The sequence below is a fragment of the Camelus bactrianus genome, chromosome 4, assembly GCF_048773025.1.
Source record: "Camelus bactrianus isolate YW-2024 breed Bactrian camel chromosome 4, ASM4877302v1, whole genome shotgun sequence".
NCBI lineage: Eukaryota > Metazoa > Chordata > Mammalia > Artiodactyla > Camelidae > Camelus > Camelus bactrianus.
In genome coordinates, this window is record NC_133542.1 from 54,939,635 (window position 1) to 54,965,961 (window position 26,327).

Below are 26,327 nucleotides of genomic sequence, written 5' to 3' on the forward strand. Positions count from 1 at the left end.
GAGTGCGGTAGTTTTTAAGGAATGACGCTTTGAACAGAAAGATAGGGGTAGGGATACAAAGAGAGGTGGAAGGGTTTGAGATATGTTGGGAGGGGAGGGTTGAGAGAATTTTTTGATGGGTTGGTGTGGGGAAAATTGAGAAACCAAAGGTTAAACATAGATTTTGATTGTATAACTTGTGTGAGTGCTTGTGTTCTTTCCTGAGATGTGGAGGGATGGGAGAGGAGCAGGTTTGGCGGCTGGGGTGGGAACTCAAGACTTAAGATGCCTATGAAACACTGACACAGAGATGACAAGGAGATTCTTTACGAATTTAGGTTCCAGAGGGAAATTTGGGCTGGAGTTAGAGATAAGACAATAGGCAGCCTATATATTTGACCTCAATCCATGGGACTGGATGAGATCGTCTAACGGTCTTTTTCAGTGTTCATTCCTTGAGAAAATTGAGCGCTGGTGCCTAAATGAAACTCGGTGAGAATATAATGGAATCAGACTTAGGGCTGAAACCTGGGAGATCTAACGTGTGGAGATTGAGTAAAGTCAATCAAGGAGCAGCCTTTGAGGTGCGAAGTATCGAAGAGAAGAAAAAATCTTTTGAAGCAGAGGAAAGGATTAAATGTGTCTACTGCTTGAGAAATGAAGAGACATGATTTGGTTTTGACGACTTGGACGTCTTTAGTGACCCTCATGAGTAGTCTCCATCGAGTGGTGGGGCTGGAAGTTAGATCTGAGTGGACTGAGGAATAAATGGAAATGAGGAAGTAGAGATATGTAGCTGTGTCCGTATATTGTTAATTATCCTTGATGTCCTTTTTCCTGATGTAGCGCCTTTAGCTGTGGGTTAAAAACATTTTAAAATAATCGCAATAATTCTGAGCAACGCAGCATGTGGTGGACATTGTTAAGAAGAAGACACACACCAGAATTGTGAAAAATAGGGAATAGTGTATGTTTTAAAAAGAAGAAATGCAGACCAGCATGATTAGTAACTTGCCTGGGGTCGCAGAGTCAATGGCCTTGATGGTTTCCAAGTCTGAATGATGCTCTTGCCCATACTGTGACCATTCTATTACTTGATCTCTTAGTCAGTGATTTTTCCTTCTGCTGTCCTTCAATTATTCAGACGCATGACTAGTAGCTAGCTCTTATCACTACCATTCACTGTAGCTCTTCCTCTCTATCCACAGTAATCTGTTTTTAGTATCCCACTTTAACTTCTCTCTGATACCATTTCTAATGAGATTTATAATCCATTTCATCCATACTTCTTTTCACTGACCCTCCCCTCGTGTTACTGCTTCTACTTTTGCCCAGTTAAAATAGTCAGTGATTATAATCACTCCTTTGCAAGGGTCAGTATAACATATCTCTTGAGCCAGACTGCCTAATTTTCAATCCTGGCTGTAGCATTTGCTGTGTGATGTGACCTTGGGTAAGTTACCTAGTTTTGTACCTATTTCCTTACCTGTAAAATTAGGGTACTGCCACTGGAAGTACTAGCCTTACAGGATTGTTGTGAAGGTTGTGTGAGTCTGAGATAATATACATAGCATGCTTGGAACTGTGGCAGTGCTTGGCAGCATGGTTCCACTCTCACAACATTGTTCTTGGAAAATCCCAAATATGATTAAATTCAGCTCTTTGTTTGTGCTTGCACCTGTGCAGCTAAAAGGTGAACACATAGCCGCCTTGACTTGTCTCACTTAAATTTGTGAACAGTGATCATAATCAGGCCCTTCATACTGCCTGACGGTCATACATTTCACTAGTCCATTCACTCTTCCAGCTGTCATAGGCAGATTTCATAGCATCGCCTCTTTGTTTTCAGCTGATGACCCTACATTTTAGATTTTATTGAGAATATAGAAACAGTTGGGGCAGACCTTTTACAGAGTCCCACCAGAGCTACCTACCTGCCAGCCTCCTTTTATTGTGAGATAGCTATGTCTTGTGGATGGTACAATCTAAAGCCAGTTTCTCCACCTTTCCGCAGGGTCCTATACTCTGTCATTTATGAAGGATATCACTCCATCAGCTCTCCTTTTCTGCATCATTGATTTTTCCCATCTAGAGTATCCATACATTTTCCCCATCTTAATAAAACCCTCCCTCATCTCCACATTTGGCTACTGCCACATTTCCCTACTCTTACAGCAAAACTTAAGAGGAGCTCTTGAGTCTGTTTGCTTTTTTGAACATCTCGCTCTCTTTCAAATACATCATACTATTCCTAAACTAGAGGAGAGCTTTCTCCCACTTCGTAGTTGCCCTGTGTTCCTGAGCATAGTACTTAAGTCTCTTTTCTCATTAGTAAATTGGGAGTAATAATAATTTACCTGCCTTCCTCATAGAGTTGATGTGAAACTCAGATGAGTTCATGGATCTGAAAAAATTGTAATGAATTGTGAAATCAGAAATCTGTGAATTTTTAGCAAATCCTGTTTTCATCAGTTTTCCAATTATTTTGATCAATGTTTTCACTATCCTTTTTTTAGAGAAGATTTGTGTGAATGAGACATCCTTCCCATTTTCTCAGCTTTATGTAATCAGAAACTTCCAATAGTGTTCAGAGCAGTGTTCTGCCATTTTTAGCTTGGAGATTATTTGAAAGATAATGTGTCAAGTTTCTGTTGCTTTTGGAAAGAAATTTGCTGAATTTAAGCCTGCCATAGCACAGTGAATCCTACCAAAGGACATCAGAATGTTGATTCCCTATACGTTTGAATAAACAAATTCATTGTGTAGTGTCTCAGAACTAATTTTACAAAGAAAGGAAGTTTATAAACCCTTTAAACATTACATATACTTATTCCAGCAGAGGAAGTAGACCAGCTACAAATGAATGACTAGTATGTAAGAACAGGTCCTAGATGCTTCAACAGGTAGATAAAAATTATTACTTGTCACTCCCTCTGCCCTCTCCTCCACACACTTCTGGTTGACTTAGGTAGGTGGCTTTTTGATAGTACATTAGATCCACTCTCTGCCTACATAGAAGCTTTAAAATTTACAAGTAACTTGGTAATTTCCATCGGTTTTGATCTTGTTGAAACCATACTGTTTGGAGTATGTTTTATAATAGGATAGATAAAATTGGCATAAATAGGTAGGCTTAGGAGGCTAAATAACAAGTTTCTATGAAAAAAATGGATTCTGGATTTCAAATTATATTTAGTAGCCTTTTGTGTCCTAACCCTAATTGAGAATTGGTTGCCTTTGTTTACTGTCTAGCCACACGTTATTAATCCTGTAGCCTCAGTTATTGTTTCAGTAAAAAATAATCTCTTGTGTTACATTTTTTTTCATTCCTTGGGTCCAGTGGGGAGATTTTTCCTGTTACTCTGAACTCAGCTGACATCTTCATAATCAACTCTGTTTTTAGAATTAGCAGAAACCTACTTTGGGAGAGAGATTTAGGACATAATCCTTGGTTCCTGCACCAGTTTCTCAGATGGAAGGATACCACCCAAGGAACCAAAAAGGAAAAGGCTTTTCCCTTAGCGTAAATGTATGAAATCATTTTGTAAACATATTTGGATTTGGGTTTCTCTTTCCTTTTGCTAATGGTTAATTGCCAAAAGGCTGTGTAATATTAGAGCTACTGTCCAGAATTTTCTTTTATAATTAAATCTCTTAAATTCAGTATATTCTTTTGTAATATTAGTAAGCAGTGGGGAGGGTACAATGAGTTCATCTTTTAACTATTTGTTTTCCCTTAAATTACTAAAATAATCCAGGCTTGTTATAGTAAATAAAGTGCATAAAGTAAAAAAGTGAAAGGCTTTTAGACCCCTGGTCTAAGTAACCACTCTGGACTGTATATGCTGCTAGCCGTTTTTTTAAATATGTACATGTAGTGTATAATCACAACACTATGTTTTTAAAAATCAATTGCTTAGCAACTAGCTTTTGTCTCTTAAAGATAATTGTAAATATTTCATTCAGTCATTATATGTGCATGCTTTCAGTGAATACCTTTCATACATAGTCACCATTCTTCTTGTATTACGTAAGTATTCAAATGAGTGCATGAACAGTAACGTATTTTTCCACTTCACCATTGATGGATGTTTTAGGGTTTTCAGCATTACAAACAGTTGTGCAGTGCACATACTTTGTTCACGCATCTTTGATGTATTTGCAAGCATCTCTTTAGCATTGATTCCTAGATATGGAGTTACTTGATCAGAGGCTGGCAGACTGCCTCAAAAATACCTGCATCAGTGCTCACTAATACCAACGGTGTTTGTTATTCTCAAATACCAACTTCCATCTGAGCAACTAGCAGGGATTCCAGTAGAGATCTAGCATGGAATAAATGAGTTAAGTATTGTGAAGCTCTTTGTACACTGCCTAGCACGTGGTAAGTACATAGCAGCCACGAGCTATAACAGTAATAAGGAAAATATGCTGTAGCATTGAGGAAGCTGGGTCATTATATGAATATTCAGTTGCTAACCTGATCAGCTAGCGGAAGTCCCAGAAATCTTATGCAAAAGTGATGTGTAAAAAGACTTATGTGCAAAACATCATACCACTATGGAGATATAATTTAAAAGATGTTATTTTTATATCTGAAACATACAACTTAAATTCCTTGAGTGGAAACAATGATTAATGGTGGTTGGCTTGAACAATGGTAGTGCCCTGGGGTGCAGTATGGTGTTCACACAGGGAAGTAGTTAGACAGTAAGTTAGAGCCACTAGATGAATGATTTAATGTGCGGAGTATAAGAGAAGGGAGAGACAAATACCTCCCAAGGGAATGGGATGAAAAGGATAGTTCATCTGTTTTTGTGTTAGAACTTTTATTTAGTAGACTATTGTGATTGTCTCCTTTTGGGGGGAAAAAATAAAAGCCCTGTCAACTATGTTTAATATTGAATGTCAACTATGTTTTTCTTTTAAAGTGTATAATTTTATAGAAGTATGCGGCTAGAAAAAAAATTTTTTTTTGAGTGTTAGCCATGCTTTGTGTCTAGTTAGTCATTGATAAACTCTCTTTATCTAGGAGGAAATTAGCAGCAAACGATAGTTTAGTTCCTGCTTCTTGTTTATTAGCTTGGAGAAGCCTCGTTATTTACTGGGACTGTAGTGCTCAGTTTTAGGTCCATCCTGTTGAGATGACTCATTGGAAGCAGTGGCACGGGACTCAGCACAGTTGGAGAGGAGTCATAACTACGTCGGTTGCTGGACATAACCTTTCCAAGAGAGACTATGTGCAGAATTGCCACCTTTCCCTTCTTTGCAACATCCAGAAGGAAGACATTTCTTTATAAGTTGTTTTAAAGTGTGCTCAATTTGATTGGGCCAGGGAAGATTTAGACAAACTAGTCTAGAAACCATCCTTCAGCGAATACATTATGGTTGAAATGCCTATGGGACGTCCAGTGAAGGTGTCAAGTAGACTTGAATATGCAAAACAGAAGGTCAGGAGAGAGCTGGGCTTAGAAGTACAGATGACATCTGAATAGTTCTTAAAACCGGGGGTAAGTGAGATGGATTATCCTGGAAGTTTATTTAGAGGAAAAGGCAGTGTTGGGCATAGGCCTTAGTGACGCTTAAGGGGCTGGCTAAAGAGGATTTCACAGAGTGAACAAAGAGATAGGAGGAAAACGGGACAAGTTTAGTGTTATGGAAGTCAAAGAAAGTGTGAAAAGGAGAGACGGGTCAGTACTCAGGTGTGACAGAGAGGTCAGGTAAGATAGGGAAGGGCTGAGAAGTGTCTGCTGGTGCTGAATTCTCAATTCCATTAAGACTGGTAAGAACAGTCTTAATGGGATTGTGGGAGTAGCACTACCACAGAAAATAAGCAGCAAATGGAGAACAAAAATCCATGCTTCGGTTTATCAGGACCATTGCATTAAGTGTGGGGTTATGAGTAAGTAAAGACAATGTGTAGTTAATTTTTTGAAAATTTGCTTGAAACTAAGGCGAGGAAAACATAGCTAGCAGGAGATGGATTATGAAGGGGTTTTGTTTTGTTTTTAAGATGATAGAGAATTGGGTCTCTTTAAGTGTGAATGGAAATGAACTGACTTTGAGGGAGAGGTTGAAAATAAAGCCAGGGCCGGGTTAGGGAACATAATGAATCTAGCAAGGTACTGGAGAACACTAGAGGGAGAGCAGGAATCCGGTTTGAGGAGAGAGATACCTGTCATTTAATAATGGGTTGGAAGAGGATTGAGATTAGGTGGGTCTGGATGCAAAAAAGCGTGTGTCATTTTGGTGGCAGATTAGAGGTGCGTTCTGGTGATGTCTTCTGTGTCTTGCATGAAGTAGAAAATGGTCATCTGTAGGGAGAAGGGTAGTGTTGAGATCAGATTTAGAGGAGAGTGCAGGTTTGAAATAACCTCTTGGATAATGGAGGAGAGGGCTAGCCAGGAGAACGAAAAGATTGAGGGTATCTTTCCTTTTCTCCAACAGCATGTAGAAGGCTGGATATAAATGTGGGTAGGTAGTTGGTTAGATATTAAAGATGAGACGTGTTAGCTAATGAGGTAGAAGAGTGTGACACCACAGAGCAGTTAAAGTAAATTTTATGTTGAGTACTGACAAATAAATTCAGTTGTGTTGGTCTAGATACGGAATTTTGCCTGGTAGGAGGAGCAGAAAGACAAAGAAGTCTGGGATGTGAAGAAAGTGATAGAAGTAGTGGCATTGTCTAAGCTGCACAGAGCTGACAGTAAGGATCAAAGTCAGAGTCAGGCCCCAGGGACCAGAATGGTAGTGAGATGCAAGACCAGGTGTGGCGAGCAGTTACTGAGAGAGCTGGTGGGAGTGAGATCTGTACTTATAATTTCACAGAGCAGTTGGGGTTGATGAGATTCACCCTGTGTCCTGAATGACGGTGAGTAGATGACTTAAGTGGTTTGGAAGTAAAGATCATTGGGCTGAGGTTAAGGAACAATGCCAGAGTTTTGGACAGGTCAGTGAACCTGGTTCCAAAGTCTGATTCACATATTTTCTTTGATTCATTACCCGAAGTGGTTTTGCTGGGTTGAATGCCCCTCTGCCAAAAAAAAAAAAAAAAAAAAAAAAGTTGAGGCATTTTGGCATATTGCCCACAAAACGTTTTGTCATTTAATACTCTCATTCTTGATTCTGTATCTCTTCACACTTAACACCAGAAATTTTTCCAGTCTTTTCCAGTATGATGGTCTACTGGATTAATGTCTGACATTAAAATTTGTGCTTTTGGTTACTAACGAGGTTGAGCTTTTCTTTTTATTGGTTGTGTTATTGAGTTGCCTGCCCCTGTCATTTGTCCAGTTTTCTTTTGGTACAAGAACCGTTTCCTACCATTTCTCTCAGTTTACTTTATTTGCATTTTTCCTTTTGGTATTTGGCTTGTTTATTTGAGTCGCTTACTTAGTTTGTCAATTTTGATCTGTGTTTAATGATAAACACGTTTAGTGTTAGTTTACGAGTACTTTTTTAGCCACGTCGTGTAGATGTTGATGTGTGTAGAGTTCTCATTGTTTTGTTCGTAATATTTAACCACAGTTGATTTCTTTGAAGCCAATGTTGTTTAGTAATAAATGATTGGAGGTGTTTTTTTGTTATTTGTCCTACTTTCCTTAACTTACAAGGATTTTTGTTTTTTGAGTCCCTCCTTTTTGATATACAAAGTTAGTGCGTTTTATTTACTTATTTAGGTTTTTGAAAATAGTGAAATAGTCTAAACTTTAAAAATATCTGTGCTGTGGGTCTTGGAAATAAAAATATAGTCCCTGTAGGATAGAAAAGCACATATATAATTAGGTCTATCTAAATTGCCTACTCATCCTGACCTGTTAAGAAGTGAGATTCTTGCTTATTTTTAAAATTTTATTTCTTTTACCTTTTTCTTCATGTATTTTTTCTTAATTTCCTTTTCTTTTCACATATTTCTATACTAGATTAACTTACTCATTTAGCAAGAGATAATTGAGCACCTGCTATGTGCTAAATCACTGTGTTATGTTCTGAGAACTGGATTCACTCATAGTGACGCATGTGGTCTGTAATTCATTTGTGATTTTCACCCAGCAATCACATACAAATATTTGCATCTCTTCTCCCTCTCTAAACAAAAAGATGTACACAGAAGCTTATCATTCATCACAGAATGCTCTCACCTGGCTCTGCCACCACTCATTTGACTCTGAGCAGTCCATTTAGCATGTAAGATAGCAGTTCTCAAACTTTTGTTTTTAAGACCCTTTCACACTTAAAAATTATTGAGGGCTCCAAAATAACTTATGTGTATATACTTGTATTTGTTGTTATTTACTGTATTAGAAATTTAAACTGGGAAATTACTTGTTTATTTAAAAATAATAAATCCATTAAGTGTTACAATTAATTTTTTGTGTGTAAACAACAATAACAAAAAGCATCGAGAAGACTGACACTTGTTTTTCAAATCTCTTTCATGCTTGACTTAATAGAATAACTGGAGTCTCAGCTGCTTCTGCATTCAGTCTTTCGTGGTACCACATGCCTTGTAGCCTCTGGAAGACACAGCTGTATACTTGTGAGAAAATGGGGGTGGGAAAAAAGACGATGTCTTTAGCTCTTGTAGACCACTACCAGGGTCCTGAGAACCTTCGGGACTCCCTGGATCACACCTTAAGAATCATGCTCTAGGTCTTAGCATCGTGTAGCAACACAGGGGCTTAACTGGATGGTCTTTAAAGGTTGCTTTAAAATTTAGGTAGTATCTTTTATTTTCCACCTTTATATAGTGGGTTGAGATTCTTGTGATGGATTTCTACTTTGGGGAACATCAGAATAGCAGTGATGGTACTGACTAACTGTAGGAAGGTCAGTATACTGCAAGGGTGATTTATGTGGAATCTGCAAAATACTCTGCTCTAAAGCTTGGAGTCAGAGAGCTGGTTTTGGGTTTCAGCTACTACTTAATAGTAGCAGTGTGATTTGGGGAGGAACCTCCCTTTGTATCCCTGTTCTGTAAAGTTTTCCACTTAAAGCTCAGAAATATCAACTTAGACAATTTTCAGAAGTATTCTGGGAAATTGAAGGTAATGAAATTTCCCTCCATGATTCTTGGGCCTTAAAAGTAATGAAATTTAGTTCCATTATGTTTCCTTGCATTTTTTACTCCTGTGCCACCCTACTTCAGAAATTGATTAGACTCATTTTCCAAATACTTAATAATAAGCCTGTTGTCATGTAACCTTAGGAGTCAGAAAGACCATAAAGATTGTCTGTTCCAGGCCCTCTTAGTTTATAGATGAGACTGATGCTGAGAAAAACTAGGCTACTTGTTCAAGATCATTTAAGGAATACAGTGGTTCTTAACCTTGGCTGAATTTTGGAACCTACTGTAAAGCTTTTAAAAAATACTTATGTCCGTCAGACCCTACCCTCAGAAATTATGCTTTAAAATTAATCTTTGTAAAGCCCCCTCAGGTGATTATAATGAAACACTAACCACTTTTAAAGTGAGTAATTTGCCTCTTAACATTCTCATTTAACCTTTGTTATTATTGTAGACGAGACCATTTTATTTCTTAGACCTTTTCTTTGCTTTCTTACTCTGGGAAATGAGCCCATAAACTTTATAATGAGAATCAAAACTTTTTGCTGTTGAAACCTTTACTTTGAATAGATTTATAAAGTTGACTGGTGAAGGTTTTGTTTTAAAGTATGTATATATAACAGATGGTGGTTAAACAAAGTTTATACCTATCATACCTAATAATAATGGGTTATTAATAATGAGTCTTTTTGATATAATATTTAAAGTACATCTTTTAAGTTTTTGAAAGCATTAGTAATATGTATTAAAGTTCTACCTTACATCATTTATTCAGATTCTGAATTGTCATTTGTTGTTTAGACTTTTTCAAAAAAATTTTATTTTCCTCTAGGTGAAAGCACTGAAAGAGAAGATAGAATCTGAAAAAGGGAAAGATGCCTTTCCTGTGGCAGGTCAAAAATTAATTTATGCAGGTATGAATTACATACTGAAATTAATATATCATTTTCTTGCTCACTGTGATATTTTAGTTCTAGGAATTGCCATCTTAATGAATTGTAGCATGTACAAATTCTGTCAGAAACATTGTACAGATAAAAGCAGTGAATAAGCAGTCATTTGAGTATGTTGTTAAAATTTAGTCCTCTATTCACATTTGCTTTATGTATTTCTCTATCTAATGATGTTAGTTTTGCTAATTTTATCTTTTTTAAGTGTTATATAACTGTCTCTGGTTTTTTCTAAGTGAAAATTTTTTATTGAATCACTTTGATATGAGACATTCTGTAAGTGTAAGGTGTTACTCTTTTAACATTTATAGATTGTGACATGATTGACAATGTAGCAGTATTTATCACATTGCATTATTATTGGACAGTATTGTGGTGCAGTATTATTCATTATATTGTGCATTGGATCTCTGTGGCTTATTTACTACCCATTACAAGTTTGTACCCTTAAACACCGTCAGTCTTGCCTCCCCTGTGCCCCAAATCCTTGGTAACCACTAAGTTAAAATATTCTGTTTTTCACAAGTTTAACTTCTTTAAGGATTCCACATATAAGTGATACACAATATTTGACTTACCTCACTCAGCATAATGTTCTCAATGTCCATCTTTGTTGTTGAAGATGGAATGATATCTTCTTTCTTGTGGCTGAAAAATACTGTATATATGGGTTACTTCTTTTTATTCATTCATCCATTGATGGGCACACGGGTTGTTTTCATATCTTGGCTATTGTGAATATTGCTGCTGTAGACATGAAAGTGCATATGTCTTGCCAAAATCCTGTTTTCATTTCCTTTGGGTATATACCCCAAAGTGGAATTGCTGAATTGTATGGTAGATCCATTTTTAATTTTTTGAGGATCCTCTATATTGTTCTCCATAGTGGTTGGACCACTTTACGTCCCCACCAACAGTGCATAAGGAATCTTTTTTCACCACAACCTCACCAGCCCCTCTTTGTCTTCTTGATGATGGCCATTCTAATAGGTGTGAGGTAATATCTCGTTGTTTTGGTTTGTATTTCCCTGATGATCAGTGATGATGAGTATCTTTTCAGGTTGTTTGGTTTTTTTATTACTGAGTTGACTGAGTTCATTATATATTTTGGAGATATTAACCTCATATCTGATAGATGGTTTGCAAACATTTCCCATTCTGTAGGTTTTTTTTCATTTTAATTGTTTCTTTTGCTTTTGAGTTTGATGTAATCCCATTTGTTGATTTTTTTGTGTGTGCTTTTTGCATCATGCCCCCCAAATTATTGCCAAGACCAATATTGATGAACTCTTCCCTATGTTTGCTTCCAGGAGATTTATGGTATCAGACCTTATATTTGTCTTTGATCTATTTCAAGTTAATTTTTGTGAGTGGTGCAAAATAGAGGTCCACTTTCATTGTCTGTGTTTGTTCCTCCAGTTTTCCCAGCACTATTTGTTGAAGAGACTGTTCCTTCTCTGGCTTTTGTATTTTTAATCGATCCGAGCATCTTTTTTAATCTATTGAAATGAAACCATTTGTACTGATCACGTTTATTAATGTACTTGGAATCATTCCTGTAAAATTAAAATTTCAGTTTATCTGGTTTTTAAATAAAATACCAAAATTGACTGAAGAATATAGAAAGCCTTATTGGTCAAAAGACACAATAAATAAGTAACAAGAAAAGATTAATATTCAGATCATATAAAGAGTTCTTACGAATCAGTAAGGAGAGGCTGATCCAATTAAAAAGCAGCAAAGGATATAAATAAGAAGTTGCAAATTTAACTAGCCTCAGTAGTAACCAGGGAAATATATGTTAAAAATAGACTTGATACGCTAATTTTGTGCAGGAAATTCTTTTTTTTTTTTTTTTTTGTCCTTCAAAAGAAATGCTGAACACTGTCATTGTAGATGTCAGTAAGGTGGACCTTGAATTGCCCTTGGATTCTTGTCTCTTCCTAGGTAGAGATTTTGTAGTATTTTCTTAACTAAGGTGGTTTAGAGGAAACACTAGCCCTGTGATCAGGAATCAGAAGCCTGAAGAGGTACAGGGAGTTGGTGGCAGACATAAAAGTAGAATTTCTGGTTCCTAGTCTTGGCCTGTTTTCTCATTCCTATCCAAGGCAGAGACCTTTCTGTCTTAATGCTTGCAGCTTTTGATTCAATAATTTTTTTTAATGAAAAGCTAAATTAAAGGAAAAGGAAACCTGAAGGTATCCTGGCCTCACATTTGACCTTCTGCAAGACCAGACTCTTACACACTTCTTGTGCCTTACTCAGTTCTGTATCATCTTGTCGTTTCTGTGTATGAAGCCGTCATGAGTACCTTTTATAGCAGTGGAGTATTTCTGTTTTGCAGATATCCAATATTTGTGGGAGTAGGAAGTTTGTTCTTTTCTCCTTCCATCAAGAAGGATTATAGGTTATCCCCTGGGGATCCTTGAGCCATCTCAGTATTGGATTTTATTTGTCTTCATGATCTCCCCTTTCTCAGGACCTTAATGTTTCCTTACCCAGCAAGTCTTTTTACTATAAGTAATAATTTTTAAGAATTGCTTGGGATTGGGTTATCTACATACAGTGTATGTGTTTTATATCTTAGTCAAATGCTTAGGCTTCTTCACTAATCATGTATCCATTTATGCTTATCTTTATTTTGGCTAATTGGTTAATGTTTTTCTTTGGGAAAAGTTTTAATTGATAGGATTGATGTTGGTGATTGTTTTAACCTCAGTTATGGGTAAAGCAAAGGTCGCTCTGCCTGCAATAATATGTTTTTTTCCTTAATGTACTAGGCAAAATCCTCAATGATGATACTGCTCTAAAAGAATATAAAATCGATGAGAAAAACTTTGTGGTGGTTATGGTGACAAAAGTAAGTTTCAGCCTCATTCTGTCTGTCTTTGTGCATGCGAGTTTTAAAAAAAATCTCAAGTCTTTTACACTTTTAAGTGAAAATAGTTGATACACATCCATATTGGATGCACTTACTTGTTATTAAAGGTTTTAACAGTTTGGGTCAACCATAAAGCTAATAATTTAATATATTTGTAGTTTGAGCATAATTTTAAATACATCAAAGCAATGAATATGTGAAATGTCATGTTAAAAAGTTACTAGGTTTTGAAGAGCACCTTAAAGGGACTTGATGTACTCTACTTGACAAATGCCTCAAGGCAGAAGAGGCATATAGACTAATAATTTTGGTGATATTTCTTAGTTAATGGGGTAGATTTTTAGACTAAAAAAGGAAAAGGCAGCTAAGGGGGAATGATGGAGTAATTATTGTGAGAAAGTTTTAAACAGGAATTGTTTTGTGATTATTGGACTGAAATATATTTGGTACATTTTATAAAAGTCAAAGTTTTTCTCTAAAGCAAGTAATAGATTCTTTCAGGATTTCATTTTATTTGTATACTTGTTTAAAGATACATAAACATCCAGTGGAGAGTGACGACAAATAAAGGAGTGGTAGTACTCATAACATTAATTTTTAGGACTGAATTATAATCCAGAATTCTAAAATCCTAATAATCTGAGAAGAACAGTGTTACTTTTAGCACTGAAAATAACTTTAACTACGTAATTGGAACCAGTTTATCAAAGACTGAAAGTAGAATAAATGTGGATTTTTTTTTTGAAGTCTCAAAATAATTGAGATAAGCAATAGAAAATAGAGTTGAACAAATAAGCTTTAATTACTTCATATTTTGTAGTGAGGGAAAAAATCAGCTAACCAGTTTGCATATGTTGGATTTAAAAACTTTTAATCCATTAAGAACCGTACTGATTTTACTATATTTAAGCACATATTTGATAAATGTTAAACTTTAAATATAGAAGAACAGAATCATGTGAGGAAACTTTGTCTCTAGTTTTTTCAAAATAGTGATAAGATACATAACACAAAATATACCAGTTTAACAGTTTTTAGTGTACAGTTCAGTGGCATTAAGTACATTCACATTGTTAATGTAATCACCACCGTTTCTCACCAGAACTTTTTTCATTTTCCCAAACGGAAACTATACCAATTAAAATAGTAACTACCCATTTCTCCCATCCCCCAGCCCCTGACATTCTACATTCTGTGTATGATTTTGACTACTCTTGTGTTCCTCATGTAAGTGGAATCTTAAAGTATTTGTCCTTTTATGACTTGCTATTTTCCCTTAGCATAATGTCTTCAAGGTTCTTCCACATTGTAGCATGTGCCAGAATTTCTGTCCTTTTTAGGGCTGAATAATATTTCTTTGTCTAGAACATAGTCGAAAATTTGGTAGCTATACATCTGCGTATGTATTTGTTACGGTCTTATTTCCTTTAGTATTATAGTAACCTTGACTATTAAGAACATAACTAAAAGGTAAGCAGGATAGGTCTCAGAATAGGTGCATGCATTTGAGAGCCAGCCATTAGAAGGGGAAGACCGCTACAATTAAACATGATAGAAGCAATGAGAAATTACCTTATTACAAAGAAGAGCTAGGAAAAATTAGTATCAGAAGTAAGCAGAGGAACTTTGAAAAGCAGATGGGTTTGGTACTATTTAAAATGAGGCTTAAATAGCTCTTTGTGGCAACAGAGACCTTGAGGACATGGTATATTACAATATTATATTGATCACGGATAATCTTAAGAGAAATATTAAAATGGGCATCGTGCATTTAAATTACATTTTTATCTAGTTGGAATTATAGAACATTAGTAATTTGCAGAGTATTATATTGACAGTTAAAATTACAGAGCCAAATGTTAGACTCTTACATAAGCCAAGGAGGGAGTGAGTGCTACGTGTATTTTTAAAGTTCCATCCCCCTACCTTGCACTAGGCACTTTGTTCCAATACACTCTGTACTAGCTCAAATTGAGCAAGACACAAATCCACTCATTACATTTACAGTTTGTTAATTTATACTTGGGGCAAATTATGTTGAATTTTAACCCCATCTTCCATCAAAACATTTACATTTTCTCCTTAGGAAAAGTATAAGTTAAACAGGTAGTGAGCATTGATAGGCTTTAGGAGAATAAAACTCATACAGTATGATTTTTACATATATGTAATTGCTTTTTGCTTGGTAATGTTTATGGCTCTGCTTTAGTTCAGAAAGTGCTGAGCATGTGGTTATAACTTTATTTGGCCTTTGTTTAAGTACATACACATCTCAAAAGTTATGTTAACCTCTTTGTACTTATAACTCTTGGTTTATAGTCAGTATTGGGATTTTCCTCCCTCTTCTGAAACACAGCAGAATATTTGGCATGTTCATTAACCGTACTTCCATTTATACTTCCATTTCAAGAAAGTTATTTTGGTAATGCTTTCAAGTGACAATAAATACTTCAAAATTATAACCAAGAAACTTGGTTTGAAGTTATAACCAAGGAATTGTAAAGTTTGGGGAAAATTATGTGATTCTTTTTTTGGATACATATCCTGTATATTTTACAGTATTGGCTTCTTTTGATTCTTTTTCATTGAAACCATTGGCTCAGGCTAATTAAGGTTAATGGTTAAGGTTTTATATATGCGCTCTCATCAGCTTTGAAAGAGTAACACAGTGACTCATTGCTAATATTCATCATCTATTTTTGTCACCTTACAAAATTATTCTCAAGTTACAAGATTGTATTAGTGTTATTTTTGTTTGTAGCATCCAGGGATCAAGTAATAAAACATTTTATGAAAATGCGTTATTTTGTTTTGTGATGTGTTTAGCCCAAAGCAGTAACAACACCAGCACCAGCTACAACTCAGCAGTCGAATTCTGCCACCACTACCACAGTTAGCTCCTCCACAGCACCAGCTGGGGCTCAGGCGCCAACCCCTGCCCCTGCTTTGGCTCCTCCTCCCACACCTGCATCCATCACTCCAGCATCAACGATGACATCCTCTGAACCTGCACCTGCTAGTGCAACGAAACAAGAGAAACCTGCAGAAAAGCCAGCAGAAACACCAGTGGCTACTAGTCCAACATCAACTGATAGGTAAGAACTGGATTCTAGGAAATTGTATCTCAGAATATATTCATAACAAGAACTTCATGTGTGTATTTATTTTGCTTATTGCTTTGATCAAACTAACTTTCAATCTGCTGTGTTAAATTTTTTTCTATACTTTGAACCCTGACTGAAATAGTATGCTTATGTCTGTTTAAATTTCCATAACTGGATTTATATATTCTAAATTGTTTTTTATCCCCCAAGGTTGGGGGAGGGAAAAAAGGGTCAAAGTCATTATTCATTTTGTGTAGAAAAGTTAGGAAATACAAATGACCAAAACGAATTATAAAATAACCTGACATTATATTATAACTTGACGTATCATAAATGACTTGACATCTCCCCCAGTCATTATTTATATGTGATCTGTATTCTTTCTGATTATTGTCACATATATCATAAACATACTTCCATGTCAGTGAATTTTCCCACTTGCTACATAATACTATGTCTGGATCTGACATTTGTTAGGGCTTAAACTTAGAAAAGTAATTAACATCTTTGGATTTTTTTTCTCATCTGTCAAATGTGGAAGACAGTAGGACCTATCTCATAGAGGTGAGCTTGTGAAGAAATTTGAGTTTTTGCCCGTTTAGATCTTTTAGAACAAAAGAAAAAGTCCTGGGATATTTTGGGAGCAAGAAATAAATTCTTGTGGGAAGTTGGCAGCTAGGATTATTGAGTAGTTTGTGGCAGAGAATTTTTTTCCCCAATGATTAATAAAATAGCCAATGTCTCAATTCTCTTGGCTGGAAATCGTACGAAGCAATCTCTCCTTTATCTGAGAGCACGAGTTGTATTATGTCCAGTGTACACTGGCCCTGGATCTCTCCTTGTATTTTGTGACTTTGGTGCAACTCAGGGCCTCAGTGGCAGTAGAGTCCTTGAATCAGAACCAGACACAATGGAAAACTATGTAGCAGTTGGAAACATGGAAGGATGTCTGTGATAAATACAACAGTGATCATAAAAAATTTAGTCGTGATCCTTCATTTTAATGCTCTGCCTTTGAGTGTGAACGGTTTCTGTGTCCAACCCAGGCAACCACGTTGGGTGGGGTTTGAGTCACCTGGTTCATTGCTCACTTGGGCCTGTTTTTTTTGGTTTGTTTTACATATAGATCTCTACTGTTTTTCAGAATCTTTTCCATTATAGATTATTACAAGATATTTGATACAGTTCCCTGTGCTGTACAATAGGTCCTTGTTGTTTATCTGTTTTGTATGTAGTAGTGTGTGTGTATGTTAATCCCAAACTCAGAATTTATCCTCAACCTTCTTTCCCTTTGGTAATGGGGTCTGTTTTAAAGGAATTGATTCCCTAAAAGGAGAGTACAGATTCAGGTAGTAAAATATTTTCCCAAGTCTGCTGCACTTTGCTTTAGGCATTCTGAAACCCCGTAACCTCTCCCATATACAGCTAGATTGCTTTCGACACTTACCTAGTGGGAGACTACCCAGAGTCAGGTTATGCTATTGCATCAAAAGGCTATTACATCTGTTCTGTATATGGTAGGGAACATACATGTTTAAGAGATTGGTTTTCCAAATCATTCAAACATTGTAAATTTAATTAAATATGTTTTTGAATCAGTACAGTATCATTTTCTTAATTGCTTTAAGCTCCTTTTAAAAGGCTCATGGTGTGGGAATTTCCAGATTGATCAATACATTTTAATGTGCTAATATCATCAGTTCATATTTCTTTATTGTCTCTATTCTTTTTATTTCTTCCTGGAAATACAGTTTTATTTCCCTATTCTCAAGAGTCAGGATCACCTTTTCAGACCTAAAGATGTTGCATAAAGGAGTTGATGGTCAGAAAAGTAGGCTCCAGAGTTGCTTACTTACTTGGGCTTTGTACACCAACCATTTACTCTTATTTCCCAAAATTATACACCTCAAAGAAGGGAGAGCACAGAAAGGGAAAGATGAGAGGAGCTCAGAAAGCCAGCTGTTTAAGTACCTTAGTCCCGACATTTGTGCTGTAAAACGTTTAGTGTCCTGCAAAGCGCGGGACTCGGTGAGATAATTATCAAGAGGTGTGCTGTTACGGATCTGAGGGGTGTCAGAAAGTTTGTCTGCCAGCGCTGGCCTGACATTTCATTGCTAGGGATTTGTTTCTTGAGGTCAGTTTTGTTCTTTAGAAACCACCTGTTAAAACAATGAAAATTCCACTTGTTGATATCTGCCATAGAGAAATTGCACTTGTGCACAAGGACTGTATTTGTAATTAAGGACAAATTGGAACCAACCCAGATATCCAGTAGTAAGGGAATGGCTTGACTTGTGGTTTGTTTGTGTTAGAGATGTGTGCTATTCATAGCATGGTAGTCAGTAGGCAGCATCAGTGTCATTGGGAGTTTTTGAAATTAGTTCTTAGGCTCCACCCCAGACCTCTAAATCAGAATTATCTGGGGGTGGGTCCCAGAAGTCTATAGTTTAACAAGCTCTCTTGGTGAAGCTCTTTTTTTTTTTTTAATAAACATCTTTTTATTGAGTTATAGTCATTTTACAATGTTGTGTCAAATTCCAGTGTAGAGCACAATTTTTCAGTTATACATGAACATACATATATTCATTGTCATATTTTTCTCACTGTGAGCTACCACAAGATCTTGTATATATTTCCCTGTGCTATACAACATAATCTTGTTTATCTATTCTACATAGCCTGTCAGTATCTACAAATTTTTGAACTCCCAATCTATCCCTTCCCACCCCCTTCCCCCTTGGCAACCACAAGTTTGTGTCCTTTGTCTATGAGTCTGTTTCTGTTTTGTATTTATGGTTTTTGTTTTGTTTTGTTTAGATTTCCACATATGAGCGATCTCATATGATATTTTTCTTTCTCTTTCTGGTTGGTGAAGCTCTGAAGCTTCCTAAAGATTGAGAAATTCTGATATCCAATACTACTGGCCAGTTAAAGTATGCAGTATATATGCATATTAAATGAATTTGGTTTCGAGGCTTTGTTATCAGGTGAAAAAAGCAGCAGATTGCTGAGACATATAGGCAATAACTGTAAACCAAACAAAAGCTACCTAACATTGCATATTTTCTGTGGGCAAGCATATTAATGTGTAGAAAAACAGCAGAGGGACAGCACACTAACTGATAAAGTAGTTTCTTCTGTGGATGGGGAGGGGAGAACTGGTGAGACAGAATCCAGATTGAAGAATGGTGGTTAAACAGTATCTCAGTCTAACCTGTAATGTTTCAAAAGAAATTTTTAAGCAATGTGCAAAAATAGCGCAGATTGTTCTATAAAAGAACTGTAATGAAGGGGACTGATTCTACCAGATAGTAAAATGAATTATACATAGTAATGATTTCAGCAATTTCGAATGGCTCTTACCAGAAAGACTGCTTGGTAAAATAGTCTAGAAACAGACCAAAATACATACTAGGACTTAATATAAGATAAAGATGTAATTTCAGACCACTGTGGGAAAAATGCTGTTGGGATAAATGTCTAGCCATCTGGAGGTAAAAAAGATGGATCACGTATCTCACACTTAGGAAAATAAATCCTAGATGGATAAAGATTTAATGTAAAAGTGAAACCATAAACTAGAGGAGAGCATGGGGAAAATCATCTTGACCCAGAAAGCCATAAAAGGAAGGATTAATAAATTTGACGACAGAAAATTTCAAGGTTGGGAAACCAAACAACATTTCTTAATAATGGTTTGATTTGGTCAATTAAATAGAATACTGTGAGTCTGTGGGAGAAATGGAGGCAGTTGTGGCTCTGCTGGCATGCAGTAATTGTTGAAACACACAAGAGCAAGACCCAAGAAACTGATAGTGGTGGTTGTCTCTGGGTAGGGGCCTTGGGCAGGAGAATTTGTTTTCCTATATGTAAAATACAGAGCTATAGTATATAGTTCTTTTTGAAGTTCTGCCTTCTACACATTAGTTTTACTATCTAGTTAATGAAGATACTTTAAAAATTATACCAAAGGATTGTTTTAATCATAACAATCATGTTGAGTGTTACAGTGCCAGGCACTTTGTTAGTAAGCACTTTACCTGCCCACAGTACTTGGGGATACATGGGTACCATTGTTGACTTCACTGTATTGATGAAGAATCTGTAGCTTGAAAAGTAATTTATGCATTCAAACTTTGGTATTTTTTTTATTTCCATTGCTTTTGCCATGTTGTAGGGTTTTCTGAGAACTAAAATCTACTGCGTTTCTTTTGTAAAATTGGGACAGAGGCATATGTGTTTTTTGTGTTACATGTATGTTTTAATCTAAACTGCTAACTGCAGTCTTTACACTTCTGTAAACTTTATTTTTCTTTGGCCTTCTCTTTATGGTCTTTCATTATCTTGTTTGTGTCTTCCTTGTTTTTCCAAACTCATCTTCTGCAATTGCCCAACAGAAACTTAGTCCTTTTAAACTGATTTAAAACTTGGTTATAATTTGGGTTTATCCCACATCTGCATTTTTTGTTTGTCATGTTCCTTGACCTGAATGCCTTCTTGCAGCTTCTCTGTTGAAAACTTACCTATGAGATCTAACTGAAATTCCGCTATAAAGACCTCCCAGGCCTTTCCAGTCGAATGCAGTTTCTACGTGTGCTGTTTATCATGTATAGGACTGTGACTTAATTTTTAGATTATTTAAGTTTTCTTGTAAATTCTTTCAGGGAAAGAGTTGACCACTATCTTGCTTGCATTCCTTAAATGTTAAGCTATCTGTAAGGATGTTATTTTATGTCTTTAGACGTTTAAAATGATGGATTTGCAGGACAGAATGAATATTAAGATTGAAAATTCTTCCCCAGTGATTAATGTTATGGATAAAGCTTTGCCATTTAATCTGGACACCTTTTTTAATACTGTAGCCAGACTTTTACTTTTGATTAAAGTCAAAGAATCTCTTTACAAATAGGACAGTTACTAAACTTTAAATTTTACATACTTTCTGATACATGATTTTCTAAAAACCTTTTACCAGCACATCAGGAGATTCTTCTCGGTCAAACCTTTTTGAAGATGCAACAAGTGCACTTGGTAAGTATCCACATTGTAAATAACCTTATGAGAGACAGGGAGGACGTTTAAGTTTCATGTTTCTAGATCGTGAAAGTGTGTTCATTTATAGTTGCTTATAATCAAGCTGCTAAATGATTTAGATAATTCAATTAATGTTACCAAAGACTGTAAATTAATATTTTGTATATTGAATCCTTTAAATCGTACTATTAGAGTTCAGTTACTATTAGACTTTTTTCTTTAAAGCAGATAATTTTCTGTTTTCCAGATGTGGATTTCAAATGAGATATTAACAAAGTTTGATCTGTGTACAGGTTTATTACAGAATATCTTAAAAATGAGTATAAAATGTTCCTAAATCTGTCTCACATTTCATCTTTCTCACCTGCGGCCTTTATTTCAGTTTATAGCCCTATACGTTCCCATCTGTATCTTGTAACTTAATGTTATGCTTGCATTGAAAATGCCTTTTTATCCTGACATTTATTTATTTATTTGGGGGAGATAATTAGGTTTATTTGTTTATTTTTAATGGAGGTGGTGGGGATTGAACCCAGAACCTCATGCATGCTAAGCAGGTACCCTACCACTGAGCTATATACCCTCCCCCTTATCCTGACTTTTAATTTCACTTGTTGAAAAATGTTTTTTTCTACTCCCGTTCACACCTTATCTGTCAAGAATCAGATTTTTTTGTTTGGTTTTGGGTTTTTTGCCCGTTTTCCCCCTGTAACTTCCTGGTACAGTTCCTGCTGTCACCGTGCATTACTGGTCTGGCGGGCATCCCTATTGCTGCCCTTTGGTGCTCTTCTGTACTGCTGGGAATGGTAGAGGGGCAGAAGACTGGGAGCGACTGGGAGTAGCGTCTTCGGTGAAATACGGGCTCCTGGATTCCTTGTTCAGTTACTGCAGCAGCAGGGTTCCAACAGCAGTAGTGTCTCATAAGATAAGGACTTGGCCCTCTGACCTGATTGGGCTTGAACTCCATGATGCCCTCATTGCCGTGGAAAATGGCATGTTGGTTGCCCATAGCATGTAGTGGCAAAATAGTTGTTTGATCCATTAAGATCACCTGAATCTACCAAACCCACATTCACATCTTTGAGGAGCTGTTTTCTGGGATTACTCTGCCACCAAATGAGTATGAGTTAGTGTCCAATCAGGAAAACAGAAATCACTCTATTTCAAACAAGGAAAGGCTTGATCTTAGAAAATTGTACAGGGATAGATGCTGGAAGAGCTCAGGGAGATCAGCTAGAGATCAGTAAAGTGCTCAGTACCGTCAGAGCTGGGGCCAGCTGGCCCTTGCCCCTCGTGCTGCTGAACGCTCTGGCTGTCGCCTTTGCTGCTTCAGTTGGAATGCATTGATGCTGCCAAGCAGGAGACCACAGCTCGAGTCGCTGCTGCTGCAGGCTGGTGGTGATGCCTTACCCTTTACATCTTGTATCTCTTAGAGCAGCCATTCTCAGCTTTATGCTCCTGGGATCCCTTTACTCTTTCATCTTTAATTTATCCAGCCTTTATGTTGGTACCCTGCTTCTTTAAATGTTCCTTCTTTGACTTCTGTGACAACACTCTTTTCTTGATCCATACCTCTGACTATTCCTTCTCAAGCTTTCTAGTTAATTCTTTCTGTCTAAACTGGCCCTTCCATGTATGGGTTTTGTGTGGTTCTGCTCTAGACCATAGTTCAAAGTTCAGACTCTGGGAATGGCAAATACCACCCATATCCAGTTGACCCTCGAATAACTCAGGGGTTAGGGGTGCCAACCCTGCACAGTCAAAACTCCACATACAACTTTACAGTCTGCCCTCCATATCCATGGTTCTGCATTTGCAGAATCAACCAACCGTGGATCATGTGGTACTAGTAGCAATTTATTGGGAAAAAAATCTACTTAATTAGTGGACTAACACAGTTCAAACCCATATTGCTCAAGGGTCAGCTATACTGTAAGGATTTCCGGAACTGTAACGGCAGTATACATCTCCCTGTGACTTCCCAGACTCATTCTTTAAACTGCCAACTGGAAAACCTATAAGCTCCACAAACTCCTTAGATTCCAAATTGACTCATTTTTTTTATTCTCCTATCAGATTCTTCTCCTTTGTTCCCTTCTTTGCTTTCATTGTCATCCACTGTCTACCAAATTATTGGCATCAACCAGTAATTTGACTCTCAGCCCCTCTTGGCTCAGTGAGCCCAGGAGTCCTGTTGATTCTCCTTTCTAGTCTCTGGAGTGTTTGTTTCCACTGCCACTTAATTGCTTTAGTCCGTTCCCTTACCCTGCTGATAACTCTTGTATTATCTTCGTCTAACTAGTCTATTCCCTGCCACAGTGGACTTTCTAAAAGGCAAATCCAGTGAGGTCATTGTTCCTTTCATAGTGCCTCCTGACCTAGAAGATAAGTCTAAAACTCATTCTTAATGACGTACATAAAGTTCCTCATCACTAATCTATCTAAGCCTCAGCCTCATTATCTTTAAAAGGAGAGGAAAATTAACTTTTCTCACAGAGTTCTTGTGAGGCTTAAGTGAGAACCACTATGTTAAATAGTGCAGTTCTGATACTCCACAGCTCTTAATTTTATTTGTTATTAATGCTCGTTTCTGTAGCTGGGAACTAGATTACTGAAAGTATATTGACATTTGAATGCTGTGTGCTAGAATTATATCAGTAGGTAATTAAGAAGAATATCTTAAGTACTTTATGGGATGGGAAAGCCATTAAGCAGGTATCAGATGCTGGATTTGCTTGGTGACACTTGGTTTTTAAGCTGTGCTTTCATAGCTCTTGGATATCTGTATTAAAAATTCTGCCATCAACAAAGTAAAAAGACAGCCTATGGAATGGGGAAAATATTTGCAAACTAGATACATAATAAGAGGTTAATATCTGTAATATATAAAGAACTCATACAACGCAATAGCAGAAAAACAACGCAGTTAAAAAGTGGGCAAAGGACCTGAACAGACACTTCTCCAAAGAAGATGCACCGAAGACTAACAGATAAATGAAAAGTAGCTCAACATCACTAGTCTTTATGAAAATGCAAATTAAAACCGCAATGGGATATCACTTCATGCCTGGTAGAATGGCCGTCATCAGAAAGACAAGGCAACATGCTGGTGAGGGTGTGGAGAAAGGGAACCCTTGTACACTATTGGTGAGAGTGGAAATTGGTGCAGCCACTGTGGAAAACAGTGTTTTGAGGTTCATGGAAAACAGTGTTTTGAGGTTCCTCAAAAATAGAACTACCATATGATCCAGCAGTTCCACTTCTGGGAATATATCTAAAGGAAATGAAAGCATTAACTTGAAAAGGTACATGCACCCCCATGTTCATAGCATTATTTGCAATAGCCAAGACTTGGAAGCAGCTTATATGTCCATCAGTGAATTAGCCATTGAAAATGAGGAAATCCTGCCATTTGCGACGTGGATGGACCTTGAAGGTATTATGCTAAGTGAAATGAGTCAGAGATAAATACTGTAGGATCTCACTTATACATAGAATCTTCAAAACAAAACAACACAACAAAATTCAAAGAAAAAGAAGTCAGACTTGTGATTTCCAGAGGCAAAGGGTGGGGGAGAGGAAATTGGAGGAAGATGGTCAAAAGGTACAAACTTATGCCTTAAACTTACACAGTAATGTATGTCAATTATTTCTCAATAAAGTAGGGGGAAGGGGAGTGAATAGAACAGAGTTTTAGTATAATATACTATATGAAGAGAAAACTTCTGCAGGAAAAAAAAAAAATCTTTCAACTGATGTTGTCACCTTATGTCAGGGAAATAGTGACCCAAAAATGACACAGTCCCTTGCACAGTTGAACCTGCGTTCAGTTAGGGGAAAGAAAATAGATTGAAACTTTGAATAAATTGCAGGTCATAAGTGATACTAAGAAAATTAATGGCATCCATAAAGAAAAGAAAAGTCACTTACTTATACTAAGACTAGTTAGGCAGTCCCTCTCTGAGACTGCAGTGTTTTAAAAATGAGAACTGGAGCGTGTGAAGGAACTGACCGTTGAAGACTGGTGTATGTGAAGTTTGTGGGGTGGGAACAGCTATGACCTGTGATGTAAGCTAGAGATTGGTGTGGTTGGAGTGTAGTGTGTGGAGGGTTGTTGAAGTTGGGAACCCAAAATGAAAATTAAGTTTTCTCTATTAAAAGCTCACTTAATGCAACTGGTTGAAGAATGGATTGTAGGCTTGGAGGCAGGAGAGGAAACAGGGTGTAATCCAGACCAGCGATTGTTGTGAAGTCTTGAGTGAAGTCAGGGAGATAGAGGGAGCTAAATAGGTTTGGGATCTAGTCTAGAGATAGGACCTCCCAGGTATGCTGGTAGGTTAGATGTGGAAGGAGGAGAAAGGGAATTGAAATCACCAAGGTTTCTGGTTCAGGCACTTGGATGTGTAGAGGTGCTGTTAATTGAAATGGGAAGAGCAGATAATAAATGATGGGACACATTTGAGGGAAGATCCAAAGTCACATTCTGGTGGTATTGGTTGAGGAGGGAGCAAATGTAAGGAAGTGACAACAACATGTGCAGACAGCTATGGCTGTGAAGGGAAGACAGCAGACAGATGGCCAGTTCCTGAAAGAGAATGGGGATGCAGTCAAGGAGGCATGTTTTTGTCTTTAGGATGACGTTCTAGGGCATAGTTAACTGCTGAGCAGGATAATTAGGTGGACAGGGATGGACAAGAGAGAACAACCAAAGGGTCTGGTTGTTTGAGGAGGTGAACAAAGGAATGGTACCCAGAATACAAGTGGGAGAGAAGGTGGTTTAAGTGTGGTAGGTTTAAGTTTAGTGGGAGAGAGTTGGCTTTTTTAAAATAAGTGTTGTCTGACGCTTCCATGAAGAGTGAGTCGGGGTTGGAGAGACCTATGGGAAGTGACTTACAGGGATAATAGTGCTTGGGGCGTTGTACCAGTTTTCTATGGTATGGGACATTCTAACTTTATAGTTTCCAACCTCCTTTTCCCTCCTGCTTTGATAATAAAAGGTGTCAAAGAAAACGGAACTTACTACAGCATAGTTCATTGCTTAAAATGTCCCTGCTTCTTGTTTTCAAAAATCAGTTCATCTGTCTCTTCAGGTTACCTTCCCTGACTTGCTAATTCTGTTCTGTGTGTGTGCTACATTTGTACTTGATTTTTTTAATCATATTTATTAAACACACGCTGTATTCATTTTCTGTTGCTACTATAGTAAGTGACCACAACTTAGTATAAAGCAGCACAGATTTATTATCTATAGTACTGTAGGTTAGAAGTCTGATATGGGGCTCACTGGACTAAAATCTAGGGACTGGATCATT

The 26,327-nt window shown here is 36.9% G+C and overlaps 1 protein-coding gene and 1 long non-coding RNA gene across 5 annotated transcripts in view; both read left to right on the forward strand.

Moving 5' to 3' along the window:
• The window catches only part of RAD23B (RAD23 homolog B, nucleotide excision repair protein), a 43,202-nt gene that overhangs the window by 4,645 nt on the left and 12,230 nt on the right, over positions 1–26,327 (forward strand). For 3 of the 4 annotated variants that reach the window (XM_074361949.1, XM_074361952.1, XM_074361950.1), the window contains exons 2-5: positions 9,879–9,960; positions 12,777–12,856; positions 15,704–15,972; positions 20,957–21,012. In XM_074361949.1, coding sequence (XP_074218050.1) covers positions 9,879–9,960; positions 12,777–12,856; positions 15,704–15,972; positions 20,957–21,012 — 487 coding nt within the window. Of the gene's footprint in view, positions 1–9,878; positions 9,961–12,404; positions 12,517–12,776; positions 12,857–15,703; positions 15,973–20,956; positions 21,013–26,327 lie in introns of those variants that run through there. The other variant, XM_074361951.1, reaches the window with a different exon arrangement.
• On the forward strand, positions 8–9,529 carry LOC141577475 (uncharacterized). Its single transcript, XR_012506493.1, has 2 exons — positions 8–6,850; positions 8,433–9,529. It is a non-coding gene; the product is annotated as an uncharacterized LOC141577475 (long non-coding RNA).